Genomic DNA, 12,184 nt, shown 5'->3' on the forward strand with positions numbered 1-12,184 from the left:
ACCAACACCAGCAATATACTTATACAAGATACTGTCATTAATAAAATTTTCATTGTAATCATGTAATCACACAGAATGTTGTATTATTTTAGTTGATTTTGGCCTACATGTGACATTGAATAATATGTTTATATTAAACTGCATACTCTATAGTATTTTTACTACAAAAGCGATATTACGTAGGTCAAAATATTTGACGTAAGAGAACTGTCAAAACATTAGAATGTGACTTTTCATTATTGCCGTGTTTATTATAAACATGGCAATAATGAAAAGTCACATTCTAATGTTTTGACAGTTCTCTTACGTCAAATATTTTGACCTACGTAATATCGCTTTTGTAGTAAAAATACTATATATTAGATGCCGTATTCTGGAAGATATTTAAATTATATTTATATCTTAAGGGTTATTAAGTAAATTTAAGAACACAACTTTTTGTTTGAATCTTTGAATCGCAATTACAAACAATTAAATGCAATGGCTACTATGACGAAAACAAGCCTATTGTACAAAAATATGTAAAAATGGGTATTTACAGAATAACATGGGAATTTATATTTACAGAATAACATGTGTATTGAGAATGTTTACATGGAATTGAAGAGATTTTAAATATCTTCCATTATAAAGAATATAAGTATGTCATTTAAAATAAGAACACTCTGTGTGATTAAATGATAAAAATGTGAATTTTATTAACGAAAGTATCTTGATTAAAATATTTAAGTATATTGCCGGTGTTGGTGATGTGTTGTACATAACCACGACATAGGTACTTAATTCTAATTTTTAAAGCTTACAAATTAAGAAATCTTTAAATATTTGAAAAATGAAGGGAGATAGGTATAGAAAACCCTAATAAGAATTGAAAGCTAAGTAAATTTTCTACGCGATAGACTAGTAAGATACAGGGTGTTCTATTTAAAATAAGTAAGTTATTACAGCTTAAATTTGTTAGTAGAACAATCTAATATTTTGACCACCCTGTAAAAAGATAGATATAGGAAACCCTAATATAAATTGAAAGCTAACGCTCGGTTTCATAATCAGTTAAAGTGGACCTTAAATTTTAAGTTGGTACCTTTATCATTGCAATTAATATGGGCAAATGTCAACGTTAAAGTGAATTTTAGTTAATGTTCACTTTAAGTTGATTATGAAACCGGGCGTAAGTAAATTTTCTACGCGATAGACTAGTAAGATACAGGGTGTTCCATTTAAAATAAGTAAGTTATTACAGCTTGAATTTGTTAATAGAACAATCTCATATTTTGACCACCTTGTAAGAAATTTTGTTGCAATATCTATCTTGAAATATTTATTTTTAAGTATGCTAAATAGTCTATTATTGAGATCCAAGAAAGAATTTGTTACTGATTCTTAGATTCGTAGATATTTATTTTTTTCTAAAACCTTACATTTCATAAAAATCAAAATAAATCAAAACACCCTGTATTTAGGTATAGGGAACCCTTATGAAAGTATAGCTTATTTTTTAAGGTCAATTCAGTAATGTCATCAGATATAGGGCATTCCATAAGAAAAAATATAACTTTGATATACCACTCTTTTTTGGAGCACCCTGTATAATTCACATTATTTTTGGATTGTAGTATTAAAGGGCCAGTATATTTCTGTGAAGAAATTTTTTTTAAATATCAAGTGGTTTTCCGTACAGAGACCGAGGCGAATAAGATGAACCACCCTGTATAATATGTGGCTGGAAGGAACAGCAATGGTTGGGAAAATTGAATTACTTGGGTAAAAACTAGGACGAGTAGGAGAATTTAAATACCTTGGCTCCTATATAACGAAAAATGGGACACTAATACTGGTTGGTTTAAATGGAAACAAATGAGCGTGGTACTTTGTCATCGAAAAATCAAAGAAGGGCTGAAAGAAAAGATATACAAGAGTGTGGTGAGACCTGCGTTGGTGAAGTGCGGCCTTTAAAGGGGGTTCAGGAAAGGAGATGGAGATAGCTGAAATGGAAATTTTGTGGTGGATGTTGGGTAAGATTAGAAGAGAAAATATCAGCAAAGAACTGATTAGGGAAAGAGTCTGAAGGGATTGCCCCGAGGATTCTTGGGGGAGGGGAAGGCAAGTCGACATTGAAGAAAAAGATGAATAACAATTAACTCCATAGCAACATAACATCGTTTCCATGGCAAAATTTGGGAATATAAATTGCGACATAATGGGGCAATCAGAAGTTAAACGAAGAGGAGAGGGGTGTGTGGACTTACAATCAAGCAGTAGGCTCTACTATAAATGCAAGGAAGGAGCAGGTTTCTTAATAAATAAATAAGAAGAGTAAATCTCAAATTCAAATAATTAATACTATCTCGGGCAGGTAGGCATACACGATCTGAAAACTAACTTCACAAACCGGAATAAAAATTGTGCCGATTTATGCTCCAACTGAAAAAGTAACTGATGATGAAATAAATAGGTACTTTTCGAAGCTACAGACGACAAAAAAATCTAAAATAGTAATAATGATAGATTTTAATGCTAAAATTTGAAAAAAGATTGAATACCTACTCTGAAAACAAGATTAAAAATTTCGAATACAGCACAAGAAACACAAGAGGAATAAACTTATTGAATTCCTGAAACAAGAAAACATGTATGCTACGAATATTTTTTACAAAAAAAATCCTAACAAAAAGTGGTCATGGGCCGCACCTAACGGAACTACAACAACGTAACAACTGGTAGTCACCATCGTATAGTTAGGGCGAAGATAAATATTAACATGGAAGAAGAGAGAAAAATGATCTTTAGAAAACAACGTGGATAGATATCTTCAAAGTAAGAACAAATGGAGAAGCATTCTGAAAAGTCTTAGAGAGTAAGTCAGAATCAGATTATTCACATAATTGGGACCGACCTAAAACCTTGTTGTTCTTCTGCTAATGTTATAATTGAAGACAAAACGAAACAACTAATAAAATAAAGAAGAAAACTACTAGCGAAAAACAAACGCCATACTCAAGAATAGGTAGAACTAAACAAAACAGTTAGAAAAGAACTAAAATGCGACAAAAATGAAACGAGATTTAGCAAAAGATAAGACAAGGAAGTTTTTCTGTAATGTAATAAAGTAGTTTAATAATTGTCAATTACATAAGACTATTAACTAATTAATGAGAAATCTCGAAATGAGCGGAAATATACCTAACTATTAACAATAATACCATACAACAAACAGACACTTACAAATATCTGGGGCACGAAATCAAAATAAGTAGAGATAATCAAACACATGAAATACACAGGAGAATAGACTTGACATGGGTGGAATTTGGAAATGTAAGCCATATTCTAAAAAGTGCAATTCCCATGTGTCTCAAGCGAAAAGTTTATAACCAGGCATGTGTTTTGCCTGTACCGGGTGTCCCAATAAGAATGGCTCTCGGCCATATCTCAGGAACCGTTTATACAGCTTTGAGAAAAAAATATTTATAACAAAAGTTGCCTCGCGAAAAGCCTGGAAATTACTTTCATCATTGTAGGTCGACCGCTAGAGGGCGTAATTGAATATCAAAAATTGAAAAATCAAAATTTTACAAAATTTACCTAATGAAAGGGCACTGCAAATCCAATCATCGTATTCTTCATAAAATTCTGCGCACATTTGATTTCACAAGTTTAAGTCTACCTTTACAAATAAGAGGTGGGGGTGAGTGGGAACCTTATGAAAAAATGGCTGTAAGTCCGGTTCTGCTAAATAGAATTTTGCATACTTGGTCTTGTTGAAAACAGCTTTTTTTCGTCAATGTAAGAGTCTTATTTTCGAAATAGCCTAATAAGTAATATGCTAGCTAGTAGGTAGGCGTTATTTAATTTAATTATTTTCGGAAATCTAGTTTTCTTTGGAGAATATTAAATACAAGTATGCATTTTTAATCCTGTATTACGAAATTAGACCAAGTTAGCAACATAATACCGAAAACCGCATGTCGATACCTTTTTCTATCTCGAGATATCTTAAGAAACGTGTAAATTTTAATCAACTGTTAATGTCACCGGTAAACGAAGTTAAGGAAAAGTAGTGTGCTAGAGAAAAAACAAAGAAACATTTTCCAGATGTAAATGTATATAATTAATTATAACAACAATAAGACAAACAACACTATAAAATATAACAAAGAAATAAATGCAACTACTTACTTAGTGACGACCTAAATATTCAAATTGTTGCCCATCATTTTCTATGCAAGCATTTACTCTTTCAAGAGTAAATTAAACAGTAGTAGTAGTCTCAATTTCTGCTATCGCAGTGCTTTGAATGGTGTTTCGTATTCTCTAGATTCTAGATCATGTTTTCTCGAGTAGTGGGCCTAGCGGCAAAAACAACGTCTTTAATCCGTCCCCATAAATAAAAGTCTAAAACAGTTAAATCTGTTGCTATTCAATCTACTCTTGAAAGAGTAAATAATTGCATCGAAAATGATGGGCAACAATTTGAACATTTAGGCAGTCACTAAGACTAAGTAAGTAGTTGCTTTTATTTCTCTGTTATATTTTATAGTGTTGTTTGTCTTATTATTGTTTTAATTAATTATGTACGTTTACATCTGGAAAATGTTTATTTGTTTTTTCCATAGCACACTTATTTTCCTTAACCACGTTTACCGGTGACAGTAACAATTATGTTTAAAATTTACACATTTCTTAAGATATCTCGAGATAGAAAAAAGGTGTCGACATGCGGTTTTCGGTATTATGTTGCTAATTCGGTCTAATTTTGTAATACAGGATTAAAAATGCATACTTTTATTTAATATTTTCCAAAGAAAACTAGATTTCTGAAAATAATTAAATAACGCCTCCTAGCTTGCATATTACTTATTAGGCTATTTCGAAAATAAGACACTTACATTGACGAAAAAGAGCTGTTTTCAACGAGACCAAGTAAACAAAATTCGATTTAGCAGAACCGGACTTAGAGCCATTTTTTCATAACAAGGTTCCCACTCACCCCCACCTCTTATGTGCAAAGGTAGAATTAGAACTTGTGAAATCAAATATGCGCAGAATTTTATGAAGAATACGATGATTGGATTTCCAGTGCCCTTTCATTGGCTAAATTTTGTAAAATTTTGATTTTTTAATTTTTGATATTCAATTACGCCCTCTAGCGGTGGGCCTACAGTTATGAAAATAATTTCCAGGCTTTTCCCGAAGCAACTTTTGTTATAAATATTTTTTTCTTAAAGCTGTACTATAAACGGTTCCTGAGATATGGCCGAGAGCCATTCTTATTGGGACACCCGGTACAAAGTACAAACTTATGGAGCGAAAACTTTAACGCTGACGCAAAAACCAGCAAATTTCAGAGTTATACAACTAGCCATGGAACGTGGAATCCTGGATGTGAGCCTTAGAGACCACATAACAATCCAACAAAGCAGGCAAAGATCACGGGTTCAAGACGTCATTGAAAGAATCACAACGCTTAATTGGAACTTAGCCAGAACACAAGATGGATGACAGGGACGTGGACAAGACGAATCATGGAATGGAGGCCCGCAGAAACTATAAAAGAAGTCAAAGACGACCGACGATGGTCGTCCTTAAAAATACATAGTAGGTATAGTCCAGGGTAATAAGGTTTTTTCCATGACACTTGAACAGCCAGGATACTGAAGCGTTTTTTCGACAGGTAATACCTATAAGAGCAAATTGTAACTATTTCCTGCGTAGGATCTGGCGGCCATTTTTATTTATAAACAATTAAGTGTCAAAAAATGGCATTTTGTTCTTTGGTGCTTGATGTGTGATAAAAATTTCAAACGATTCATTTAATTGTTTAAATTTTATTGAAATTGTTTATCCCAGAGAGCATTTTTTTTGCAATAACATAAGTCTGAAGAAAATGACGCTAGAACCATTCCACAGGTATCAAATGAAAGAGCATGAGCTATATTTTCAACTTGGTTTAAAAAAAGTGAAAAAAAATGCATTTATTAGTAATAAATAATTATGCAAAAGTATCGTAAATCTTTCCTTATAAACTTTTTATTTTGTTATATAAGAAATTATACATATTTATTACAATTTTTTATCAATTATGATATAGATAACATTACTTGGTAGTTGTGCACTTAAAACAGGGTAAAAAAGTTAATTTTTTTGTAAAAAGTTATTCAAAAAGTTTATAAAGAAAAATTGACGATACTTTTGCATAATTATTTATTACTAATAAATGCATTTTTTATCCACTTTTTTAAATTATGTTGAAAATGTAGCTCACGCTCTTTCATTTGACACCTGTGGAATGGTTCTAAGGTCATTTTTTTCTGACTTATATTATTGCAAAAAAATTCTCTCTGGGATAAACAATTTGAATAAAATTTAAACAATTGAATGAATCGCTTTGAAATTTTTATCACATATTAAGCACCAAAGAAACCTTATTTGACAAAAATTTCAAAGCTGTACACTAATTTTTAAAACAGTTATTGAGAAAATATTTTTTTTGCAATTCCGACGTTTTTTCGTAATTATATTAATAATAAATGAGTATATCAAACTTTGTAATACGTCATTTTAAAGCTTTTTCCATAATATCGAAGATATTTGTACTAAAAAATCATTAAGTTTCACTGTTTTCCGTTGATTTGAAGAAAAAGGGGAAAATGCCTTTTTTTGACAGTTAATTGTTTATAAATAAAAATGGCCGCCAGATCATACGCAGGAAATAGTTATAATTGATTCCTATAGGTATTACCTGTCGAAAAAATGCTTCAGTACCCTGGCTGCTGAAGTGTCACGAACAGGGTATATTTTTGTCTTATTACCCTGGCCTAGTAGCGGGAAACTGTTACAAGCGGTCCAGTGCACAGAACACTGGAAAGAAGCGAGGGAGGCCTATGTCCAGTCGTGGACTCGATTGGCTCATGAATAATGATGATTAACTAATTACCTCAATGATTATGTCGGTCCCATTGCAATAACTAACATATATTCTAAAAAATGTTTCTGTTACTATTAAATCGTAGAAGATTGTTTCTAAATGTGTTAGTTCCAACTAAAAACAAAAAATAAATGTAAAGTTAAATAAAATATCTATTTCTATTATATAATTTCTATAATAAAATATCTTTGTCTATTTATAATAGACCATATAGTTAATGAAAGTAAGGAAATCAAAACGTAGAAAATGTAAAAAACCCAAATAGGCAATGAAATAATGGAATATTCTTCTTTCTTCTTTTATATAGGCAGTACTGCCTGTTTTTCTTCAACGGTGCCTTTTAACCTGCCCCTAAATTGTCGTTCCATCTTTTTCTTGGGCATCCTATATGACGTCTTTTGCCTAACAGTGACTTGTCTCTGGCTATTCTTATTCTTACTATCCTTGATACAGATACGCTGCTTATTAGGCGAGCGGGAGACACCCCTAAAATGACCAGGTACTGACCACGGAGAGGTGAATGGCTAATTTTATTCATACTTTATATTTTTAAAGGTGCTGAAAACGAAAATGAAGTTTATTTTGAATTTTATGTGGGGGAACATTGTCAAAATCGTAATTTTAACCTAAAAATAAAAAAAAATGAAATCACGTTTTTTTGCGTTTACCTCGCTACAACTCTATTCGACTTTAATATTTTTTTCTGAAATTTTTACAGTATATAGCTCTAACATTTCTGAAGTCAACGGTACCTGCTTTAAGCTTTAATTCTTATTCTGATAAAGGTTATGAATTTTTCAAAGGAAAAGGTGCGGACTTGTGCCTTGCAAAGTTTCATCGCAAAAGTTGAGTGACGTAATTTAAAATTTAGCCTTTTAATCACGTTTATGTTAAAATAGAGAGTACAAAGAAGTTTTCTGGAAAATTTTAGAACAAAATGTTTTATAGAAAAAAAAATAGTGCAACTTTAATTATCGACATTAGAAATCCCCAATATAACGGTTATTTTTCGAGATACTGACCATGGGTGGTGAATGGCTAATTTTGGTCTTAGATTATGTTTTTGACGGTGCTGAAAACGAAAATGAAATTTATGTTTAATTTTAGGTGGGGATTATTGTCAAAATCGCAATTTTACCATAAAAATAAAAAAAAATGAAATCACGTTTTTTGCGTTTAACTCGCTACAACTCTGGTCGATTTTAATATTTTTGTCCAAGGTTTGTATACTATATGTTGCTCACTTTTTTGAAGACAACGATATCTGTTTTAAGATTTTAGTCTTATTCTAGTAAAAGTTATGAATATTTTAAAGTACAGTGTGCAGATTCGTGAATTGCAAAGTTTAATCGCAAAAGTTAAGAGGTAAAATTTAAAATTTATCTTATTAATCACGTATGTTAAAACATAGAGTACAAAGAAGTTTTCTGGAAAGTTTTAGTTACACAAATGTTTAATAGAAAAAAAAAATGGCGCAACTTTTAATATAGACGTTATACATCCCCAAAATAACGCTTATTTTTCGAGATACTGACCATGGGAGGTGAATAGCTAATTTTGGTCTTATTTTATGTTTTCGATGGTGTTGACAATGACGAAGAGGTTTATTTTGAATATTATGTGACGGAACATTGTCAAAATCGCAATTTTAACCTAAAAATGAAAAAAAAAGTGGTCACGAATTTTTACGTTTAACTAGCTACAACTCAGTTCGATTTTAATAATTTTTTCTAAAATTTCTACGGCATATATTTCTTACCTTTGTGAAGACTATGAAAGTAACTGTAGTCTTTCAGTATTATTTTTATAAAAGTTATGAATTTTTAAAAATAAAAGGTGCAGATTTGTAAATTGCAGAGTTAAATCGCAAAAATTAAGTGACAAAATTTAAAATTTGTCTATTTGATTACGTTTATGTTAAACCATAGTGTTCAAAGAAGTTTTATGGGGAGTTTTAGGTCTAGATGTGTTATAGAAAAAATATGGTGCAACTTTTAATTTTAAGAAAAACGTGGTTTACCTTTTTTTATTTTTAGGACTAAATTGCGATTTTGACAATTTTCTCCCACCTAAAATTCAAAATAAACTTGATTTTCGTTTTCAGCACCATCAAAAACTTAAAGTAAGACCAAAATTAACCATTCATTACCAATGATCAGTATCTCGAAAAATTAGCGTTATTTTGGGGATTTATAACGTAGATGTTAAACGTTGCACCATTTGTTTTCTGTAAAACATTTTGATCCAAAACTTTTCAGAAAACTTCTTTGTACTCATGTTTTATTTTTGAATTTGATTTAAAATCCATATTTAAAATCTATTTGTTTTTTAATTTCTGCAAATTGGCGGATCAGCTCAACAGGGGTTAACTCTATTGTCATACCACAGGTTAGATAAAATTCAGAGTTTCTCTTCTTCATTTTTCATAGCTAACAGAATTTTAACATTTATTTTACACTGACTTACCCGAAACATGCATCCAAAACCAAAAATTGTCACCAGGGCGTGGTGAAGAAAGTCCAACAAATATGTTAATCTGAATTCTTCGTTAAAAGCATTCATATGCCTAAAAATAAAAAAGTATACTCGTACCAGCTATCTAAGAGAATAATTAATTTTCCTCGTAATACGAGAGATGTCGCTAAATTGCGTCTCAGAGGTGGGTTCATTGCATTGCGATGGTTTGCCTTAAATTGGCAGAATTGTTTGTATTTCCTTCAGAGTTGAGACTTCTGAGCTTCACTGATGAGGCATAAGGATGCTGAAATAGCTATATGGAGATGGTGGTCCAACTCTGAATCAAATATAAACAAAACCTGCCTTGATCTTTTTTATCTTAGAATAATTAATATTCAGCTCAGCAGGATGCTATTGTTCGAAGTGTGAATCATTTCATGAAACAGATAGATTCTTGTTTAAGGAATTCCGCTATTTTTCAATATTGCGAAGTTTTAATAGGTAACTTTTAAGGTTGAACCAGGTCTGCTCTCACCGTCAGATCTTTTGTTTAAATATTTTATTTTTCACCTGTCTTTGTCTCTATAGTTTATACCGGGTGGTGAATCATCAAACGGGCCATAGGAAAATCAATGGGAAATTCTAAATTGTTATATTCCTGCTTCCCTAATTATTTTACATGAAAAGTCACGAGAAACTATTTGTAGAGGACTGAAATCTTTATTAAAAACAAATGTTACATTTGTTCTACGAATTAACCACATTCCAAAATTTTGCAAAAATATAGTAGAGGAGAGGAAAGGAGGGTATTATGGAATACCATTTACATTTTTAAAAATAACTTACTATTTTTTGAATAAATATTCCCAAAATCATCATGATACCATACTACAACTTATTGCAATGAACAATTACTTGTAAGAAATGAAATATTTATTTTGTTTCTCTAAAAATAATAATAATAAAAAAAAGTTATAAATGGAGGAATACATGTTACAATCATTGAAAAAAAAAATTAGAGTTCATAAAACATTAACTGAAAAGAAATATTTTCAACTATAAAAACCATATTTTTAAGATTGTATGCTAGTCATTACTGCTTGTACTCTTACAAAAATCACACACATACCTACTCTTCTTTCTCTATTCCGGTACAGTCAAGGTGGGCCCACAAAGAACATTTTATCGATTAAATCCAAATCTCCTCTTTCATCCTCGGAGAATTTTTCATGACAGAAGATACATTCAGAGTTTTTGTTTTCTGATTCTATTCTTCTAGAAATACCTACTATTTCTTAATAACCGACACACGCCATCTTGAAAAAATAACCTTTAGGTAAACTGATGGATAAAAATTCTGGCCCTTTTGAGGGATGATGGCCCTTTTGAGGGATTTTAAATATACCTTTTATACAGCATTTTACTGTTTTTTGATGGACAAAACACTATTAGCTAACAAACGACCAAGCTCTGCAAAACTGCACTTCTTTTACTGTACATTAGAATTAACCTCAATGTTTAAATCAAATGTATAGTGGTAGATTAAAATGTTTAAAAATGACCTGCAAAAACTTTTGAAGGTCAGTAAACAGACTTTTTTCTGTAGCGCGTTTTGCAGCAACAACAAGTAGACCGGGAGATATTATACAGAAGTTCAGCCACGATTTTCTAAGTCCTGTCCTTTGCAATAGTGGAAGGGTAGACGAGGTACTTACAATTTGTGGAAATATCCACAAATTTCCTGTGATATTTTTCTGTAAAAATTAGATTTTCCCAAAAAATAAAAATAGGGTTTTGCTATGAATTTCTAAGTCCTGCCATATCCGTAGAATGACAGGATACTATGGATTTTATGAAGAACATTTTTTGGGCAGGAGGGTTGCAAACGGGCTAACGGAGTATATATGTATACAAACATGTAAGGAAAATAATGAAATTTTCATGATTTTCTGGGTCCTGCCAACTAAATAAATTAAACATATTTATTTCAAAATGATAAAAAAAATGTTGGCATGACGTCTCCTATTGTTTAAGTATACTTGTCACTTGGAAAATTATGCGCAAAATTTTTACCCTGATTCCGTGATTTTCTGAGTCCTGCCTTTAAAAAGTTATAATACTCAAATACAATCAATACTTTTTCGGTACTCGGCAGGAAGGTTAAACGGTTCTTGTAAGACGGCAGGAGTCCTAGATTTGTAAGAAAATTCGTAAAAGATTCCACGATGTTCTGAGTCATGCCATTTTGCATATTTTTCAAGAATCTTAATATAAGTCTATTTACAAAGAGGCAGGGTGGTTTTATAGTTATTTCGTATACAGGGTGGGGCATTAGTGTGACAAAGTCCAATTACTCGTTTGTCGTAAGAGATACGAAAAAAAGTTATTTAGGTAAAACGTGGGACAAAGAGAGGATCATAATTTAAAAATATTTTCTAATATACAGGGCTAACCGTATTGACAGGGTGACACAAACTTATGTTTTTTTTAATGGAACACCCTGTATATAATTTTAAGATTCATAAGATAATTTTAAAACAATTTAACACAATTCACATAATCCAAAAATGTTTCCTAAGGGAGCTAGAGCTCTTTGAAGATGGCGCCTTGTAATTAGATTTTTTTAATCTCCAGAACGCTTCCATTTCGATAGACAAAAACTGGTCCGTCTTTTTATATTCCAGATATAAATCGATTCCATCAATTGCAAATCTCTAGTACCGGTCATAGGAGTCCGTTTTGGGTAGGGCAACGGTTATTTTATCGCACAACTTTTTTGTCTTTAACTTTTAAGCATTT

General features: G+C 31.4%; 1 protein-coding gene across 1 annotated transcript in view; it reads right to left on the bottom strand.

Moving 5' to 3' along the window:
* LOC126882298 (putative odorant receptor 69a) overlaps positions 1-12,184 on the bottom strand; it is a 56,479-nt gene that overhangs the window by 2,616 nt on the left and 41,679 nt on the right. The window contains exons 2-3 of the mRNA XM_050647162.1: positions 9,395-9,494; positions 6,938-7,042 (exon numbers count right to left, since the gene is read on the bottom strand). Coding sequence (XP_050503119.1) covers positions 6,938-7,042; positions 9,395-9,494 — 205 coding nt within the window. The remainder of the gene's footprint in view (positions 1-6,937; positions 7,043-9,394; positions 9,495-12,184) is intronic.

Source organism: Diabrotica virgifera, chromosome 3, assembly GCF_917563875.1.
Source record: "Diabrotica virgifera virgifera chromosome 3, PGI_DIABVI_V3a".
Lineage (NCBI taxonomy): Eukaryota > Metazoa > Arthropoda > Insecta > Coleoptera > Chrysomelidae > Diabrotica > Diabrotica virgifera.